At 40.4% G+C, this 22,376-nt stretch overlaps 1 protein-coding gene across 2 annotated transcripts in view; it reads left to right on the plus strand.

Annotated features, from left to right (window-relative positions):
- wasla (WASP like actin nucleation promoting factor a) overlaps nt 1–22,376 on the plus strand; it is a 42,396-nt gene that overhangs the window by 6,539 nt on the left and 13,481 nt on the right. The window contains exons 2-5 of one of the 2 annotated variants that reach the window (XM_061894370.1): nt 6,181–6,315; nt 6,423–6,509; nt 8,736–8,832; nt 12,300–12,323. In XM_061894370.1, coding sequence (XP_061750354.1) covers nt 6,181–6,315; nt 6,423–6,509; nt 8,736–8,832; nt 12,300–12,323 — 343 coding nt within the window. The remainder of the gene's footprint in view (nt 1–6,180; nt 6,316–6,422; nt 6,510–8,735; nt 8,833–12,299; nt 12,324–22,376) is intronic. The other variant, XM_061894371.1, reaches the window with a different exon arrangement.

Raw genomic sequence — 22,376 nt, forward strand, 5'->3', positions numbered from 1 at the left:
AAAAGAATGTTTGTGTAAAATACGGAAAGTACAAGGTGGCTAACTATGATGTCCTTAAAGCCTTTCTTAAAAAACATCCAATAAGCGCCAACAAAGCTATTTTACTGTAGATTGCAGTACTCACTGGTAGCCGTCAGGACTCTTCAAGCATCACCCGGTCACTACAACACATCCACTACCTGGAAGTACCTCATCACATCCTGGGTAGTTTCTCCATGGGCTGAAACCACGGACGCAAATTGTTCAGTTAGCACGCTGGCCAGATACGGTCAAGTGACAACAAATAGGAGTTAAACGAGCTAAAAAAGCTAGCTTACTAACAGTACTATGTTAACATGCTAAAAATAGCATGCTTCCAGTTAGCATTGGTGAATTATCAAAATATAAGAGACACCTGTTAAATTAGCTAAGAAATGCTAACTGTACCATGTGTTAAGTACAGAAATATACAACTCAGCTAGTGTTAGCATGTATCAAGCACCAGCATATGATTGAGGTGTACGCCTACAAAATTAGCTTGGAAACAGCAAGTATGCTATTGTTAGGATGCTAACAGGTATCATTCATCAAGTACTGAAATATTTGACGCTGCGGTGTAATTTTAGCACTTTGGGCACCTCTGGTATAGTTGGTATACAGTATAGGACACCTATGGTATAGTTGGTATACAGTATAGGACACCTATAGTATAGTTGGTATACAGTATAGGACACTTATGGTATAGTTGGTATACAGTATAGGACACTCCTGGTATAGTTGGTATACAGTATAGGACGCCTATGTATAGTTGGTATACAGTATAGAACACCTATGGTATAGTTGGTATACAGTTTAGGACACCTATGGTATAGTTGGTATACAGTATTGAACACTTCTGGTATAGTTGGTATACAGTATAGGACACCTATGGTATAGTTGGTATACAGTATAGGACACCTCTGGTATAGTTGGTATAGAGTATTGAACACCTCTGGTATAGTTGGTATACAGTATAGGACACCTCTGGTATAGTTGGTATACAGTATAGGACACCTATGGTATAGTTGGTATACAGTATTAAACACCTCTGGTATAGTTGGTATACAGTATAGGACACCTCTGGTATAGTTCATATACAGTATAGGACACCTATGGTATAGTTGGTATACAGTATTGAACACTCCTGGTATAGTTGGTATACAGTATAGGACACCTATGGTATAGTTGGTATACAGTATAGGACACCTCTGGTATAGTTGGTATACAGTATTGAACACCTCTGGTATAGTTTGTATACAGTATAGGACACCTACGGTATAGTTGGTATACAGTATAGGACACCTATGGTATAGTTGGTATACAGTATAGGACACTTCTGGTATAGTTGATATACAGTATAGGACACCTATGGTATAGTTGGTATACAATATAGGACACCTCTGGTATAGTTGGTATAGAGTATAGGACACCTATGGTATAGTTGGTATACAGTATAGGACACCTATGGTATAGTTGGTATACAGTATTGAACACTCCTGGTATGGTTGGTATACAGTATAGGACACCTATGGTATAGTTGGTATACAGTATAGGACACCTCTGGTATAGTTGGTATACAGTATTGAACACCTCTGGTATAGTTAGTATACAGTATAGGACACCTACGGTATAGTTGGTATACAGTATAGGACACCTATGGTATAGTTGGTATACAGTATAGGACACTTCTGGTATAGTTGATATACAGTATAGGACACCTATGGTATAGTTGGTATACAATATAGGACACCTCTGGTATAGTTGGTATAGAGTATAGGACACCTATGGTATAGTTGGTATACAGTATAGGACACCTATGGTGTAGTTGGTATACAGTATAGGACACCTATGGTATAGTTGGTATACAGTATAGGACACCTATGGTATAGTTGGTATACAGTATAGGACACCTATGGTATAGTTGGTATACAGTATTGAACACCTCTGGTATAGTTGGTATACAGTATAGGACACCTATGGTATAGTTGATATACAGTATAGGACACCTATGGTATAGTTGGTATAGAGTTTAGGACACCTCTGGTATAGTTGGTATAGAGTATAGGACACCTACGGTATAGTTGGTATACAGTATAGGACACCTCTGGTATAGTTGGTATGCAGTATAGGATGCCTATGGTATAGTTGGTATACAGTATTGGACACCTATGGTATAGTTGGTATACAGTATTGGACACCTATGGTATAGTTGGTATACAGTATAGAACACCTCTGGTATAGTTGGTATACAGTATAGGACACCTACGGTATAGTTGGTATACAGTATAGGACACCTATGGTATAGTTGGTATACAGTATAAGACACCTATGGTATAGTTGGTATACAGTATATATTGTAGTATTGCAGTACACCCCCATCATGTCCTCATGTGGATTTAAATACCCCACCCCCGGGGAAAAACCTCAACATTCTAATCCTCATCCAGAGAGGATTTAATGATGGCCTGTTGCTTTGACTCATTTAATTGGTTAATGGCTTGGGTCAAAGTGCATTTTTGGAGTATGAGACTTAAGTCCTGAAGCAGAAACGGCAGTTTTTACAAGTCGTACATCGTGAAAGAGCGCATTCGAGCCTGACAGGATGATGCAACGCAGGGACTAGAATATTACCCAAATGTGAAATGTACTTAAGAAAATATGTACTCACATTTTAAGTACATATTTTAAGTTAATTTAAATTAGTGTTTTATTTAAATTTAGTGGTAAATGTGAAAGTTAAAAATATGGACTGAAATTTAAAATATACTTTAAAAAAATCTACAAAAATTTGAAATATACTTGAAAATATGTACTGAAAAGTTATTGCACATTTTAAGTACATTTATAGTATATTTCACATTTTACTCAAAAATGTGAAATATATCTGAAAAAAATGTACTAAAAGTGTTAGTACATGTTTTAAAGTAAATTTTTGTCAGAAATGTGAAATATGCTTTAAAAGATATGTACTAAAATGTGAAATATACTTTAATTAAAGTCAGTTATATATACTTTTTGAAAATATGTACTAAAAAGGGAAATATACTTGAAAAAATTGTACTAAAAATTGTAGTACATATTTTAAAGGATATTTCACATTTTTGTGTAAAATATGAAATATACTTTTAAAAAATATGTACTAAAATGTGAAATATCCTTGAAAAAATGGTACTAAAAATTCTAGTACATATTTTAAAGTATATTTCACATTTTTGTGTAAAATGTGAAATATACTTTAAAAAGATATGTACTAAAATGTGAAATATACTTTAAATATAATTAAAGTCAGTTATATATACTTTTTTTAAATATGTACTAAAAAGTGAAATATACTTGAAAAAATTGTACTAAAAATTGTAGTACTTAATTTAAAGTATATTTCATATTTTTGTGTATAATGTGAAATATACTTTAAAAAGATATGTACTAAAATGTGAAATATACTTTAAATATACATAATTTAAAGTATATTTCGCATTTTAGTCAAAAGTGTGAAATATACTTTAAAAAAATATGTACTAAAATGTGAAATATACCTAATTTAAAGTATATTTCACATTTTAGTCAAAAATGTGAAATATACTTTTTAAAAAATATGTACTAAAATGTGAAATATACTTAAACAATATGTACAAAAAAGTTTATACATATTTTAGGTTTATTTAAAGTATATTTCACATTTTAGACTTGGATTTTAGAATGTGGGATATGCTTTTAAAAATATGTCCAGAAAATTGAAATGTACTTTTAAAAATAAATGTACTAAAATTTTAGTACATATTTTAGGTGTAGTTAATGTATATTTTATATTTTCAAACTAAAATGTGAAATATACTCTTTAACAATATGTACTAAATTGTGAAATATTCTTGAAAAAATTATACTAAAAATTGTAATACATATTTAAAAGTATATTTCACATTTTTGTGTAAAATGTGAAATATACTTAAAAAATATGTACTAAAATGTGAAATATACTTTAAATATACTTAATTTAAAGTATATTTCACATTTTAGTCAAAATTGTGAAATGTACTTTAAAAAAATATGTGCTAAAATGTGAAATATACTTTTTAAAGATATGTACTAAAATGTGAAATATACATAAACAATATGTACAAAAAAGTTTATACATATTTTAGGTTTATTTAAAGTATATTTCACATTTTAGACTAGGATTTTAGAATGAGGAATATGCTTTTAAAAATATGTTAGTGTCATAATAAGCAACAACAATTTTAGCAAATTTTTGCATATCACCAGCATTTTATGTCCGAAGTTGGAAAAAAAATTACATAAAAGATAAATGGCCAATTATATATTTAAGTTTATTTAAAGTATTTTTCACATGTTAGTGCACAATGTGAAATATCATTATTAAAAATATATTCCAAAAATTGAATGCATAAACATGCTGATATGCATATATATGCTAAAATATGCTATTTTTTGTTGCTTTTCATGTCGGCAGAGAAAAAAGTATAAGTTGTAGATATGACTGTAACACGGCACTAAAACGGCTGATCAAACAAAACAAAAGTCATGGTCATGGACCCGTTAACTGCGCAAGCTAGCTCTCCAATCGGCTAAACCGACTCAATAACTCCACGGTCACGCTTTGGTGAATTTACTGAGGAATTTGTGAAAATTAAACAATACAAAAATAATGCTTTTGTAAGTTAATAATACTAACACATACACTCCTAAACGTGTTAGCATAATAGCTAATGATCACAACGCTAGCATTACATTACAGTAGCTCGTACAAATGTGCATTTCAAAACTCTTGCAGACATCACACATGGGAGGTTTTTGTAAGAATTGTTTTAGTTATATTGTAAAACTTATAGCATTACATTACAATTGCATATACACATGTGCATTTAAATAATTTCTACAGAAAGAATGCCATTGTAAGTTAACAATACTAACACTGACACTCGCAATTGTGTTAGCATATTAGCTAATGCTCACAACGCTAGCCTTACATCACGGTAGATGTACAAATGTGGATTTAAACACTCCTACAGACATCACACATGGGACGTTTTAGTAAAAAAAATTTTAGTTATATTGTAAAACATATAGCATTACATTACAAGTGCATGTACACGTGAATTCAAACAATTTCTACAAAGAGAATGCCATTGTAGGTTAATAATACTAAAACTGACAATCACAATTGTGTTAGCATATTAGCTAATGCTCACAACGCTAGCCTTACATCACGGTAGATGTACAAATGTGGATTCAAACACTCCTGCACACATCACACATGGGACGTTTTAGTAAAATTTGTTTTAGTTATATTGTAAAACATATAGCATTACATTACAATTGCATGTACACGTGCATTCAAACAATTTTTACAAAGAGAATGCCATTGTAGGTTAATAATACTAACACTGACACTCGCAATTGTGTTAGCATATTAGCTAATGCTCACATCGCTAGCCTTACATTACGATAGCATGTACAAATGTGCATTTAAACACTCCTGCAGACATCACACATTGGACGTTTTAGTAAGAGTTGTTTTAGTTTTATTGTAAATTTATAGCATTACATTACGATAGCATGTGCACGTGCATTTAAACACTCCTACAGACATCACACATAGGATGTTTTAGTTGCATTGTAAAACATATAGCATTACATTATGATGGATTGTACAAATGTGCATTCAAACACTCCTACGGACATCACACATGGAACGTTTCAGGAGGAATTGTTTTAGTTATATTGTAAAACTTATAAACTTTGCTCGGGGTGGTGAATGAAGAATCCATACGAGCAGGAACGGTTTGAGCGGCGAGAAGACGGAACGGCATTTGTACTTCCGACGGAAAGTACTAAATGGAAGGACACTGCAGCACCAACCATAAGCCGCAGGGTTCAAAGCGTAGCGGTTTATGACCTGAAATTTACGATTGGTATTTTTCTCCCAATCGTGCAGCCTAAACGTTAAAATATCACTGTCATGATTGAGCACAACATTTGGCGGTGGAAACGTGGCTTTATTTCCTGTCAAGCTTGTATTTTCAGGTGTAAATCTGCAGCTAAGTTAGTATGTCGCAAAAGCGGCGATACAGTCTACCCTGCGTACGATAAACCAAGGCAGACGTTCGACACTGACCGCCGTGTCTCCGCTGTGGCGTGCAGACGCTGTGTTCGGCGGTGGTGCAGGTCTACGCCGCCGACCGGAGCTGCGGCTGGCTGAAGAAGTGCTGCGGGGTGGCGTGTTTGGTCAAGGACAACCCGCAGAGGTCCTATTTCATCCGAGTGTTTGACATCAAGGTGAGCCGTGTCACTCTGCTGCGTCTGCAAACACGCAGGGAAGCTTCTGGAACCAGGGCAGTGATGTTGTGTGTGTGTGTGTGTGTGTGTGTGTGTGCGTGTTGCAGGAGGGTAAAACCATGTTTGAGCAGGAGCTCTACCACAACTTCTCCATCAGCTGCTCCAGGTCCTACTTTATCTCCTTCGTGGGGGACGTGAGTATTTTTCCTTTGTTGTTGTTGTTTGACAAAAAGACATGATATCATTCAGCAACACAAATAAAGACGTACAGTGGGGCGAAAAAGTATTTAGTCAGCCACCGATTGTGCAAGTTCTCCCACTTAAAATGATGACAGAGGTCTGTAATTTTCATCATAGGTACACTTCAACTGTGAGAGACAGAATTTGAGAAAAAAATCCAGGAATTCACATTGTAGGAATTTTAAAGAATTTATTTGTAAATTATGGTGGAAAATAAGTATTTGGTCAACCATTCAAAGCTCTCACTGGTGGAAGGAGGTTTTGGCTCAAAATCTCACGATACATGGCCCCATTCATTCTTTCCTTAATACGGATCAATCGTCCTGTCCCCTTAGCAGAAAAACAGCCCCAAAGCATGATGTTTCCACCCCCATGCTTCACAGTAGGTATGGTGTTCTTGGGATGCAACTCAGTATTCTTCTTCCTCCAAACACGAGGAGTTGAGTTTGTACCAAAATGGATACATGGATGATACAGCAGAGGATTGGGAGAATGTCATGTGGTCAGATGAAACCAAAATAGAACTTTTGGGTATAAACTCAACCCATATCGGCTGTTCAGTTTACTTTCCAAAAGAGAAGTGTAGGATACTTCTCTTGTTGCCTTATTCGTATTATTAATACACATATTTATTTGACGTAGTCATTATTTTGTCTTCGTAAGTCAATATTTACTAAGTCAAAATAATGACAAACTCAGTATCTCAGGCAACTATGACTGTTTTGTTTTTACTTACGGAAAAAATATCGAGATATTTATCGTATATTGCCTTCCCCGTCCGTCCGCCTGTCCTTCCCCCCCGGAGAGACACCCCCTTGACTAACAAATATTCTGGGGGAAACACTGTATATGATGTTTTTTTTACTCTCAAGGGAACTTCAGATCTATCTGTTGATATAAAGTTTTTTTTTTTTTTTGTTTTTATTTAATGGCATTTTTGTTTGAGAAAACTTGTTTTTTTATGACAAAAAAATATTGTTTGAAAAAAAAATAATTCAACACTTAAATCTCTGGATAAACTTCAGATCTGTTGATATAAACGGCGTGGTGCGGTTGGGTGATTGGCTGTGCCAGCAACCTGAGTGTTCCTGGTTCAATCCCCACCTTCTACCAACCTTGTCACGTCTGTTGTGTCCTTGAGCAAGACACGTCACCCTTGCTCCTGATGGGTCGCGGTTAGGGCCTTGCATGGCAGTTCCCGCCATCAGCGTGTGAATGGGTGAATGTGGAAATAGTGTCAAAGCGCTTAGAGTATCTTGAAAGTAGAAAAGCGCTATATATATATATATATATATATATATATATATATATATATATATATATAGTATAACCCTTTTTCTTTTTTTTGTCTTTTTTATGCGTTTTGCCTTTTTTGTCAAAACTTTTTTTTTATAGTGAACACACAAAATACGCAATGTTTTTCCTGAAAAATATTTAAAAGTGGAATATTTGATGTGAACTAATTGGAACCTTAAATATGACAGTAATCCATAACAACTTTGATTTGAATTCATTATTATTTTTTGAAGAATAATAGTTAAAATACTATTATTTGGGGGGTGGGAGGTCGTCCTCCCACCCCCCAAATATTTCAAAGTGAAATATTTGATGAGAAGTAACAGATGAATAATAAATAACAGTGATTTTGATTCATTATTACTTTTTGAGTAATGACAGTTTTAAAGAACACAATCCCACTAAAATTCTTGTGGATCCAAAAAGTGTTAAAAATAAGTCATACCTTTTTTTTTTATTTTATTTTTTTTTTAACTGCCAATGCTTACGTCTTGTGCAACTTCAAACTGTTGATTATGAAAAGTTTATTTTTTAAATTTATGTATTTATTTTTGTTATGTCCTTTTTGTTTAAGAAAACTTTTTTTTTAATACTTTTGACATTTCCTTTCTGCCTTGATAGCTAAGGACATTATAATCAGAGGAAGGTTACATTTCAAATAAAATGTATTTTTATCATCTTTCTTATTTTCCATAGGTCATTAAAAATATCAATTATCAATATCGACCAATACAAACCACTGATATCGTGGTGCAATTTTCAGCCGTATCGCCCAGCCTTTGATAGCGATCAAGCAGTGGATCTTTACTGATCAATTGGGAAAATAAAAGCATGATCTTATGATGTACTGATATAATAACATGATTTCATGATGTCTCCCTCAGACCAGCCAGATGGGTTTGAACTTCGCCAGTGAAGAAGAGGCTAAAAGATTCAGAGTCGCCATCAACGACCTGCTCAGCCGACGACAACGCAAAACTGGCAAGTTTTTTTTTTCTCTCTTGTCTGTGACTGCTGTGATCTTTCACCCCGTCACACCTGAGCACTGCTTTTCTTCTCCGACCAATCATCTTGCTTAACTTGCGACACGCTTCCCCGAGGACGCCCTTTAACTGCTGCAAATGTTGATGCAACACAGCGTGCATGTTGACTTTGCACCTTCTTGATATTTGAGAACACATTCCTCCTCTGAGAACACCTGTGTTCATCCTTCAAAGTTCACCTTGGATTAGCAATGACACATTAAGAGCAGGTGTATGATTGATTGAATGATAGTTTGGAGCAGGTATATAATTGAATAATATATAGAAGCAGTTTTATGATTGATTTATAGTTAAAAGCAGGTGTATATTTGATTAATAGTTAGGGGCAGATGTATAATTGATTAATAGTTAGGAGCAGGTGTATGATTGATTTATAGTTAGGGGCAGGTTTATGATTTATATATAGTTAGGGGCAGGTTTATGATTGATTTAAAGTTAGCTGCAGGTGTATGATTGATTTATAGTTAGGGGCAGGTGTAGGATTGATTTATAATTAGGGGCAGGTGTATGATTGAGTTATAATTAGGGACTGGTGTATGATTGATGTATAGTTAGGGGCAGGTTTATGATGGATTAAATAATAGTTTGGAGCATGTGTATAATTGAATAACAGTTGGGAGCAGGTGTATGATTGATTGATTTGTAAAGAGCAGGTGTATGATTGATTAATAATCACCAGCAAGTGTATGATTGATTAATTGTTAAGAGCAGGTGTATGATTGATTATTATTATTGATTAATAGTTAGGGGCAGGTGTATGATTAATTAATAGTTAGGGGCAGGTGTATTATTGTTTAATAGTTGGGAACAGGTGTATGATTGATTAATAATTAAAAGTAGGTGTATGATTAATAGTTGGTAACAGGTGTATGGTTGATTAATAGTTATGAGTAGGTGTATGATTAATAGTAGAGAGCAGGTGTATGCTTGATTGATTAATAGTTGGGAGCAGGTGTATGATTGATTGATTGTTAAGAGCAGGTGTATGATTGATTAATAGTTAGGGGCAGGTGTATGATTGATTTATAGTTGGGAGCAGGTCTATGATTGATTGATTGTTAACAGCAGGTGTATGATTGATTAATAGTTAGGGGCAGGTGTATGATTGATTTATAGTTGGGAGCAGGTCTATGATTGATTGATTGTTAACAGCAGGTGTATGATTGATTAATAGTTAGGGGCAGGTGTATGATTGATTTATAGTTGGGAGCAGGTCTATGATTGATTGATTGTTAACAGCAGGTTTATGATTGATTAATAGTTAGGGGTAGGTTTATGATTGATTAATAGTTAGGGGAAGGTGTATGATTGTTTAATAATTGGGAGCAGGTTTATGATTGATTAATAGTTAGGGGTAGGTTTATGATTGATTAATAGTTAGGGGAAGGTGTATGATTGTTTAATAATTGGGAGCAGGTTTATGATTGATTGATTGTTAGGAGCAGGTGTATGATTGATTAGTAGTTAGGGGCAGGTGTATGATTGATTAATACTTAGGGGCAGGTGTATGATTGATTAATAGTTAGGGGCAGGTGTATGATTGATTAATACTTAGGGGCAGGTGTATGATTGATTAATACTTAGGGGCAGGTGTATGTTTGATTAATAGTTAGGCACAGGTGTCTGATTGATTAATAGTTGGTAACAGGTGTATGATTAATTATTTATTATTTAATAGTTAGGGGCAGGTGTATGATTGATTAATAGTTGGGAGCAGGTGTATGATTGATTAATCATTAGAAGCAGTTGTATGATTGATTAATAATTAGAAGCAGGTGTATGATTGATTAATAGTTAGGAGTAGGTGTATGATTAATAGTAGAGAGCAGGTGTATGGTTGATTGATTAATAGTTAGGAGTAGGTGTATGATTAATAGTAGAGAGCAGGTGTATGATTGATTGATTAATAGTTGGGAGCAGGTGTATGATTTATTTATTAATAATTAAGAGCAGGTGTATGATTGAGTAATGGGAGCTGGTGTATGAGTGATTAAAAGTTAGGAGCAGATGTATGTTTGATTAATAGTTAGATATGAGCAAGTGTGTGTTTAACAGTTAGGAGCAGGTGTGTGATTGATTAGTAGTTGGTAGCAGGTGTATGATTGATGAATATTTAGGAGCAGGTGTATAATTAATAGGAGCAGGTGTGTGATTGATTAATAGTTGGGAGCAGGTGTATAATTAATAGTTAGGGGAAGGTGTATAATTAGTTAATAGTTAAGAGCAGGTGTATGATTGATTAATAGATATGAGCAGGTGTATGATTGATTAATTGTTGGGAGTAGGTTTATGATTGATTGATTAAAAGGTGGGAGCAGGTGTACGATTGATTGATTAATAGTTAGGAGCAGGGATACAATTGATTAATAGTTAGGAGCATGTGTGTGATTGATTAATAGTTAGGAGCAGGTGTGTGATTGATTAATAGTTAGGAGCATGTGTATGATTGATTAACAGTTAGGAGCAGGTGTGTGATTGATTAATAGTTAGAAGCATGTGTATGATTGATTAATAGTTAGGAGCAGGTGATTGATTGATTTATAGTGAGTAGCCGGCATATGATTATTTAATCTGTGTAGGGTGCACAGAACTATATTTATGGATGTATAGTTATATTAAATAGATTATATATGTGTATTTATCTATATATAATATATTGCTGTGAATCTCTGGGCACCAAACGATTTGATTCTTGGGGTAGCAATTCGATGCAGAATCATTTTCACATTAAACTTTCAAAATAATAGTCACATACTGGTTTTTTAATTTTTTTTTCATATTTGGAACCCCGAAATCAATAAGTGCTGATTGTTGAATAGTTTTGGGACATCAGCTATGTTTTTATGGTCTTTATGGAAGTTAAAAGCACTGATAATGTGTTCATTATCGTTGTTAATGAGTTATAAATAGTATGATATCCCGAGGTCTTGGTAAAATGGCCTCTTTAACAAATCCATTCATAAAGTTCTCAAATTGATTCATCTCGATGCGTAGTGATCTGCTTTTAAAAGTGGAAAATGTACCAACTCTGTTACAAAATACAAATACAGGATTTTAGACAGTTTTTCAAAAGTGTAATTGTTAATAAGTCAGGAATTGCAAGTGAAATTGTTTTGCAACATTCAATTACTGCAAGTTATATTATTATATATTTGAATTAATAATATGTACGCACAGTCAGACAGGATGTGACGCACAACGGTTTTATTGTGAAGGCTAAAGTGTCACTAACAGCAACACAACATTTTGACTGCTTGACACTTCCTGTCCTGCTCGCCTGTCTTTGCTTTGTCCTGCTTGGACGAAGTTTGTGTGGCAGCCATCTTTCCTCCCAACTCGCTCTTTTCCTCTCATGGCTTTCTTTGTCGCAAAAGTAAAAGTCATCTCTGTTTTTTTCTATTGCAGACAAAAACGGTGTGGCTAAAAATGGTATGTTGACCTTTTGCCCTTTTGCCACATGGTTGTTTTTCAAGCAAATGTTTTTAATTTAAAAAGACAACAAAGATGTTATGAATATACTACAAAAATGTTATGGTGACAGTTGCACATCACAGGGGGGGCGTGCCGACTCAGCAACTTTGTGCCCGCTCATTACCGACAGAACGGGGACTCGCTCAGTCCCTCACTCACTCACCGACAAAGTGGCCTCTCTCTCAGTCACCAAGAGAGTGGGGACTCGCTCAGTCCCTCACTCACTCACCGACAAATTGGCCACTCACTCTGTCACTCACTCAGTCATCAAGAGTGGCGACTCTTTCAGTCACTCACTAGGTCACCGACACAGTGGCGACTTATACAGTGACATAGTGGTGACTCACTCACTCACTCACTCATGGACAGTGTGGCGACTCAGTCAGTCACCGACACAATGGTGACTCGTTCAGTGACATAGTCACTGACATAGTGGTGACTCAGTTACTCACCAGAGTGGCGAATCACTCATTCACTTACTCAGTGACCAACAGAGTGGCGACTCACTCAGCCACTCCCTCAGCCACCGAAAATAGACAGCCACCGACATAGGGGCAACTTACTCAGTCACTCACTCAGTCACCAACAGAGTGGCCACTCGCTCAGTCGCCGACAGAGTGGCATCTCGCTCGGTCGCCGACAGAGAGGCCACTCGCTCGGTCGCCGACAGAGAGGCCACTCGCTCGGTCGCCGACAGAGAGGCCACTCGCTCGGTCGCCGACAGAGCGGCCACTCGCTCGGTCGCCGACAGAGCGGCCACTCGCTCGGTCGCCGACAGAGGGGCCACTCGCTCGGTCGCCGACAGAGGGGCCACTCGCTCGGTCGCCGACAGAGGGGCCACTCGCTCGGTCGCCGACAGAGCGGCCACTCGCTCGGTCGCCGACAGAGCGGCCACTCGCTCGGTCGCCGACAGAGCGGCCACTCGCTCGGTCGCCGACAGAGCGGCCACTCGCTCGGTCGCCGACAGAGCGGCCACTCGCTCGGTCGCCGACAGAGCGGCCACTCGCTCGGTCGCCGACAGAGCGGCCACTCGCTCGGTCGCCGACAGAGCGGCCACTCGCTCGGTCGCCGACAGAGCGGCCACTCGCTCGGTCGCCGACAGCGCGGCCACTCGCTCGGTCGCCGACAAGAGAGGCCACTCGCTCGGTCGCCGACAAGAGAGGCCACTCGCTCGGTCGCCGACAAGAGAGGCCACTCGCTCGGTCGCCGACAAGAGAGGCCACTCGCTCGGTCGCCGACAAGAGAGGCCACTCGCTCGGTCGCCGACAAGAGAGGCCACTCGCTCGGTCGCCGACAAGAGAGGCCACTCGCTCGGTCGCCGACAAGAGAGGCCACTCGCTCGGTCGCCGACAAGAGAGGCCACTCGCTCGGTCGCCGACAAGAGAGGCCACTCGCTCGGTCGCCGACAAGAGAGGCCACTCGCTCGGTCGCCGACAAGAGAGGCCACTCGCTCGGTCGCCGACAAGAGAGGCCACTCGCTCGGTCGCCGACAAGAGAGGCCGCTCGGTCGCCGACAAGAGAGGCCACTCGCTCGGTCGCCGACAAGAGAGGCCACTCGCTCGGTCGCCGACAAGAGAGGCCACTCGCTCGGTCGCCGACAAGAGAGGCCACTCGCTCGGTCGCCGACAAGAGAGGCCACTCGCTCGGTCGCCGACAAGAGAGGCCACTCGCTCGGTCGCCGACAAGAGAGGCCACTCGCTCGGTCGCCGACAAGAGAGGCCACTCGCTCGGTCGCCGACAAGAGAGGCCACTCGCTCGGTCGCCGACAAGAGAGGCCACTCGCTCGGTCGCCGACAAGAGAGGCCACTCGCTCGGTCGCCGACAAGAGAGGCCACTCGCTCGGTCGCCGACAAGAGAGGCCACTCGCTCGGTCGCCGACAAGAGAGGCCACTCGCTCGGTCGCCGACAAGAGAGGCCACTCGCTCGGTCGCTGACAGAGCGGCCACTCGCTCGGTCGCCGACCGAGCGGCCACTCGCTCGGTCGCCGACAGAGCGGCCACTCGCTCGGTCGCCGAAAGAGCGGCCACTCGCTCGGTCGCCGACAGAGCGGCCACTCGCTCGGTCGCCGAAAGAGCGGCCACTCGCTCGGTCGCCGACAGAGCGGCCACTCGCTCGGTCGCCGACAGAGCGGCCGCTCGCTCGGTCGCCGACAGAGCGGCCGCTCGCTCGGTCGCCGACAGAGCGGCCGCTCGCTCGGTCGCCGACAGCGCGGCCGCTCGCTCAGCAGTCACCGACAGCGCGGCCGCTCGCTCAGCAGTCACCGACAGCGCGGCCGCTCGCTCAGCAGTCACCGACAGAGCGACCGCTCGCTCAGCAGTCACCGACAGAGCGACCGCTCGCTCAGCAGTCACCGACAGAGCGACCGCTCGCTCAGCAGTCACCGACAGAGCGACCGCTCGCTCAGCAGTCACCGACAGAGCGACCGCTCGCTCAGCAGTCACCGACAGAGCGACCGCTCGCTCAGCAGTCACCGACAGAGCGACCGCTCGCTCAGCAGTCACCGACAGAGCGACCGCTCGCTCAGTCACCGACGGAGCGGCCGCTCGCTCAGTCACCGACGGAGCGGCCACTCGCCCAGTCACCGACAGAGCGGCATCTCGCCCAGTCACCGACAGAGTGGCGACTCTCCGTCACTGACTCAGTCCCCGATAGATTGGCGACGCCCTCGGTCACTCCCTCAGTCCATGACAGAGTGGTGACTCTGTCACTTAGTCACCGACAGAATGGCGACTCGCTCGGTCACTCCCTCAGCCACCAACAGAATGGCGACTCGCTCGGTCACTCCCTCAGCCACTGACTGGATGGCGACTCGCTCGGTCACTCACTCAGTCACCAAGAGAGTGGCGACTCACTCAGTCAGTCACTCAATCACTGACTGGTTGGCGACTTAATCAGTCACCGAGAGAGTGGCGACTCACTCACTCAGTCACTGAGAAAGTGACGACTTACTCGGTCATTCACTCAGTCACCAAGAAATTGGCCACTCAATCAGTCACTGACAGTGGCTACTCACAGTCACTCACTCAATCCCAGAGAGAGTGGCGACTCACTGGGTGACTCCCTCAGTCAGACGTGGTGGCGCCTGGCTAGCTGGCGTGCAGGTGAATGGTGCCAGCAGGGCGTCCATCTGTACCGTATGTGAAGCACATGTGTTTGCAGTAATCTGTCAGGGTTCTCTCAATGCTGCCGTGTTTCCCTGTACCGCACGGCAATGCTGCGCATAAAAAAAGCCTCCTGCGATACCGATAGATATCACAATATATTGTTTGGCAGGGTTTCCCACACATTCATTTATTTGTGGCGGTCCGCCACAAAAGAATTACGGCCGCCACAAAAAAAATTAAAATAAATAAATTGGCCCTAGTGTGTGAATGTGAGTGTGAATGTTGTCTGTCTATCTGTGTTGGCCCTGCGATGAGGTGGCGACTTGTCCAGGGTGTACCCCGTCTTCCGCCCGATTGTAGCTGAGATAGGCGCCAGCGCCCCCCGCGACCCCGAATGGGAATAAGCGGTAGAAAATGGATGGATGGATGGATGGAAATAAATATATATATTTTTTTTTTTTCCCGGCTTTTGACTCGCTGGACCGCTCATAAAAGCAATGGGACTCTGTCTGTGAATGGAGCTTGTAGTTACATATTATATAAATATGCAAATATTATATAAATATGTGTATAAATATGTACATAAAGTGTTGTAATTATATTCCAAGTCCGCGTTCTTCTTGGTCATCGCCGCCGCTGCCTGTGGACGATACTACAAATGTGTGTATGGATACTAAGTAGTTACAGGCAAAATATCACTGATACTCGATCATTTGGTTCCCTGTGTCCAGGGACTTATTTCCTGAGTTTGTAAACAGTAAAAGAAACGGCAGGAATAATTTTGATGACAAAAAATGTTAATCTAACATCTAAAAAATATACTCAAAGTGGTATCATTGCTATCGATATTTGTATCGATCCGCCCACCTCGCAGCTCTAGTTTGCAGTTAGCATGTCCTTCACGGTGTGTCGTGGTGCATGTTTAGTTCTTCTTCGGTCCAAAAAATACTTGTATTTGTCGCCACGGAGGCTAGGATTACCGATTTAAAAGTGGCTTTGCACTGTGGAGGGACATTAGCCGCCGGCAAGAATGCTACATTGCGTTGAGGACGTGGCGGGGCTCGGCTAAAATGTGTCATCAACATGCGTTGCCACGATATGACATTGGTGTAAAAAGCTCTATCCTGCTACAGTGGGGCAAAAACGTATTTAGTCAGCCACCGATTGTGCAAGTTCTCCCACTTAAAATGATGACAGAGGTCTGTAATTTTCATCATAGGTACACTTCAACTGTGAGAGACAGAATGTGAAAAAAAAATCCAGGAATTCACATTGTAGGAATTTCAAAGAATTTATTTGTTAATTATGGTGGAAAATAAGTAATTGGTCACTTCAAACAAGGAAGATCTCTGGCTCTCACAGACCTGTAACTTCATCTTTAAGAAGCTCTTCTGTCCTCCACTTGTTACCTGTAATAATGGCACTTGTTTCAACTTATCTGTATAAAAGACACCTGTCCACAGCCTCAAACGGTCAGACTCCAAACTCCACTATGGCCAAAACCAAAGAGCTGTCGAAGGACACCAGGAAAAGAATTGTAGACCTGCACCAGACTGGGAAGAGTGAATCTACAATAGGCAAGCAGCTTGGTGTGAAAAAATCAACTGTGGGAGCAATTATCAGACAATGGAAGACATACAAGACCACTGATAATCTCCCTCGATCTGGGGTTTCACACAATATCTCATCCTGTGGGGTCAAAATGATTATGAGAACGGTGAGCAAAAATCCCAGTACCACATGGGTGGACCTGGTGAATGACCTGCAGAGAGCTAGGACCAAAGTAACAAAGGTTACCATCAGTAACACACTACGCCGAGAGGGAATCAAATCCTGCAGTGCCAGACGTGTGCCCCTGCTTAAGCCAGTGCATGTCCAGGCCCGCCTGGAGTTTGCCAGAGAGCACATGGATGATACAGCAGAGGATTGGGGGAATGTCAAGTGGTCAGATGAAACCAAAATAGGACTTTTTGGTATAAACTCAACTCGTCGTGTTTGGAGGAAGAAGAATACTGAGTTGCATCCCAAGAACACCATACCTACTGTGAAGCATGGTGGTGGAAACATCATGCTTCGGGGCTTTTTTTCTGCTAAGGGGACGGGACGGGACGATTGATCCGTGTTAAGGAAAGAATGAATGGGGCCATGTATCGTGAGATTTTGAGCCAAAACCTCCTTCCATCAGTGAGAGCTTTGAATGGTTGACCAAATACTTATTTTCCACCATAATTTACAAATAAAATCTTTAAAATTCCTACAATGTGAATTCCTGGATTTTTTTTTCTTCACATTCTGTCTCTCACATTTGAAGTGTACCTATGATGAAAATTACAGACCTCTGTCGACATTTGAAGTGGGAGAACTTGCACAATCGGTGGCTGATTAAATACTTTTTTAACCCACTGTATATCTATTTGAAGGCAGCTAATATTTTTTTAGCTTAAGACGTCTCACTCGGCTCAGTTATCCCTCGATATTCCTGCACTGCTGATGAAGATCTTTGAGGGTTCTCTGCTCTACGGAGGCAAACAACCTCAGATGGCAGCTTCGACCATCTACAGTCCAAGACGTGCAGAACTGCTTGGGGGAAGGGTCGGTCCGGGGATTTGGATTGGGATTAACTGTGGATTAGAGTTAATCAAACGCTGCTGCAGTTTGTGGAGATTATCATTTCGAGGAGTGAACAAATTCAGGTTGCTTCTACGGTCTAGACTCTGGAGCGTGCATGTCAAACTAGTTTTTTATCGAGGGCCACATCGAAAGTAAGGAGTGATCCTTGCTTTTAATCAAATGAATCACACTCTAGAGCTGTGATTAATCACGGGTTATTATTTCCTTCCATAAATAAAATTTGCTGAAGACAATACACCAATATTTGGATACAAATGCAATTTAGTAGTCAGAATGTCATACAGGAAATTTTTTTAAATGTTTTACTGAACTCCAATTCATTGATTTACCCCGAATTTGGTGACAGTAAGTATAGAAAGAATGAAATGCACATTTTAAAAGTCTCTGCAATGATCTTGCAAACAAAGCGTAGTTCATACAGGATAGTGTCGTAAACACACATAAACATAGTGCAGCATTTACTCTTCTTTTAGTTTAAACCAGGGGTGTTAAACTCATTTTAGATGGGGGGGCCACATGGAGAAAAATCTACTCCTAAGAGGGCCGAACTGGTAAAATCCCGGCATTATAATTTAACAATAAAGACAACTTCAGATTGTTTTCTTTGATAAAAACAGAACAAGCACATTCTGAAAATGCACAAATCATAGTGTTTTTTGTTTTTTGTTTTTTTTTACATTTACACATTGCGGTTTAATTGTATTCTATCTTTATTTTTCGTTATTAATACTTTCTGAATAAATTACGTGATAATGTTCGTCAGTCATTGGTGTTCATTTTCAATCCATCAGGATGAAAAAATAATATCAAAATCAAATTACAGGCTGTTATTTGTGTAGTTTGCTCATTTTCCTCGACTGGTGGACTAACATCATGTGGTTTATTTGTTGTACATATGTAGCATAATCTACAAAGATACATCCATCCATCCATTTTCTACCGCTTATTCCCTTTCGGGGTCGCGGGGGGCGCTGGCGCCTATCTCAGCTAAAATCGGGCGGAAGGCGGGGTACATCCTGGACAAGCCGCCACCTCATCGCAGGGCCAACACAGATAGACAGACAACATTCACACTCACATTCACACACTAGGGCCAATTTTGTGTTGCCAATCAACCTATCCCCAAAGATACAAATAATTGTAATTCCGACATCTAGTGGACACATTTAGAACAGCGGTTTTTCGTTCCAAAATTTTGGCTCATTTTTGTACTTCGCAAATTCACCCCGCGGGCCGGATAAAACCTTTTCGTACATTTACACCCCTGATTTTAAACAGTTGTTTGTTTACCTTTACTTCTAAAATTGTTACTAACAGATTGATGAATACTTTGCTTGTGAACAACAAAAATAATTGGTTGCTGTGCATTCTTCTGTCAAAATTGTAAGAAAAAGTGCCTAATCATTTTCAGCCTTCTTTTTGTAGGCCACATCACTGATGTGGAAGGCCACATAAAATAAAGCAGCATATTTCATAAAATGAATTAAGACTGCATAACACATATAATGATTGTGGCAGGTTACTTAAAATGATGGGAGGGTGATGTGGCGGGCCATGTAAAATAATGCGGCATATCAGATAAGATGACACAGTGGGCAACATGAAATGATGTGGCAGGCCACATAATTAACAAGGCATGACACATAAAATTATGCGACAGGCTACGTGAAATGATCTGGCATATCACATAAAATGATGCGACAGGCCACATAAAATGAGGTGACAGGCAACATAACACGGCATGAGACATAAAATGAATGTTGCAGGCTACATGGAATGATCTGGCATATATATCATAAAATGATGCGACAAGCCATGTAAAATGAGGTGACGGGCCACATAATTATAACGGCTTGACACATAGAATGAATGTGGCAGGTTACTTAAAATGATGTGATGGGAATGCGACGGGCCACCTAACATGACGCGCATATCAGATAAAGGGACACAGTGGGCAACATAAAATGACCTGACAGGCCACATAATTATACGGCATAACACACAAAATGAATGTGGCAGGCTACATAAAATTATGTGACAGGCCACTTGAAATGAGGTGGCATATCACATAAAATGAGGAGACAGGCCGTACAAAATGAGGTGACAGGCCACACAAAATGAGGTGACAGGCCACTATATTAATACGGCATAACACAAAGAATAAATGTGGCAGCTTACTTAAAATGATGTGGTGGTGATACGACGGGCCACGTAAAATAATACGGCATATCAGATAAAATGACACAGTGGGCAAAATAAAATGATGTGGCGCGCCACATAGTTAACACGGCATGACACACAAAATGAATGTGGCAGGCTACATAAAATTATGCGACAGGCCTCTTGAAATGAGGTGGCATATCACATAAAATGAGGTGACAAGCCATGCAAAATGAGGTGACAGGCCACATAAATAATACGGCATAACAGAAAGAATAAATGTGGCAGCTTACTTAAAATGATGTGATGGTGATGCGACGGGCCACGTAAAATAAAGCGACATATAAGGTAAAATGACACAGTGGGCAAAATAAAATGATGTGGCGGGCCACGTAATTAACACGGCATGACACACAAAATGAATGTGGCAGGCTACATAAAATTATGCGACAGGCCACTTGAAATGAGGTGGCATATCACATAAAATGAGGTGACAGGCCACGTAAATAACACGGCATAACAGAAAGAATACATGTGGCAGCTTACTTAAAATGATGTGATGGTGATGCGACGGGCCACGTAAAATAATGCGACATATCAGGTAAAATGACACAGTGGGCAAAATAAAATGATGTGGCAGGCCCCATAATTAACTCGGCATGACACACAAAATGAACGTGGCAAGCTACGTAAAATTATGCGACAGGCCACGTGAAATGATGTAGCATATCACATAAAATGAGGTGACAGGCCACATAAAATATTGCAGCATATCGCATAAAATGAACGGCTAGCAACATAAATTAATTCGGCATAACACATGAAATGATGTGGCAGGCGATGTAAAATAATTTGGCATATCGGATGAAATGACACAATGGGCAACATAAAATGAGGTAGCAGGCCACTTAATTAACCTTGGCATGACATAAAATGATGCGACAGGCCACGTAAAAATGATGCGACAGGCCACGTAAAATGTTGTGGCATATCACATAAAATGAAACGGCGGGGAACAAAAATTCATACAACATAAAATGAATTGGCAGGTCACGTCAAATAATGCAACATATCACATAAAGTGACGTAGCAGGCCGAATAATTAATACGGCATAACACATAAAATTAAGTGGCAGGTTACTTAAAATGATGCGAGGGGCCACGTAAAATCATGTGGCGGGCCACGTAAAATAATGCGATCTTTTGCATAAAATGATACGGAGGGCAACATAAATTAATACGGGATAACACATAAAATGTTGTGGCAGGCCACGTAAAATAATGCAACATATCAGATGAAATGACACAGTGGGCAATTTATGAGGTAGCAGGCCACGTAATTAACCCTGGCATGACTCATAAAATAAATGTGGCAGGCTACATAAAATGATGCGGCAGGCCACGTAAAATGTTGTGGCATATCACATAAAATGAAACGGCGGGGAACAAAAATTCATACAACATAAAATGAATTGGCAGGTCACGTCAAATAATGCAACATATCACATAAAGTGACGTAGCAGGCCGAATAATTAATACGGCATAACACATAAGATTAAGTGGCAGGTTACTTAAAATGATGCGAGGGGCCACGTAAAATCATGTGGCGGGCCACGTAAAATAATGCGATCTTTTGCATAAAATGATACGGAGGGCAACATAAATTAATACGGGATAACACATAAAATGTTGTGGCAGGCCACGTAAAATAATGCAACATATCAGATGAAATGACACAGTGGGCAATTTATGAGGTAGCAGGCCACGTAATTAACCCTGGCATGACTCATAAAATAAATGTGGCAGGCTACATAAAATGATGCGGCAGGCCACATAAAATCGTGTGGCATATCACATAAAATGATACGGCGGGCAACATAAATAAAAATGAAGTGGCAGGTCATGTAAAATAATGCAACATATCACAAAAAGTGAAGCAGTAGGCCACGTAAAATAATTTAACATCACATAAAATGACATAGCATGCCACATAAAAAATACGGCATAAAACAAAATGAGGTGGCAGGTCACGTAAAATAATGCCAAAATATTAGTACGGCATAATGAATGTGGCGGGTTACTTAAAATAATGCGAGGGACCACATAAAATGATGTG

This window comes from Nerophis ophidion, linkage group LG03 (assembly GCF_033978795.1).
Source record: "Nerophis ophidion isolate RoL-2023_Sa linkage group LG03, RoL_Noph_v1.0, whole genome shotgun sequence".
Lineage (NCBI taxonomy): Eukaryota > Metazoa > Chordata > Actinopteri > Syngnathiformes > Syngnathidae > Nerophis > Nerophis ophidion.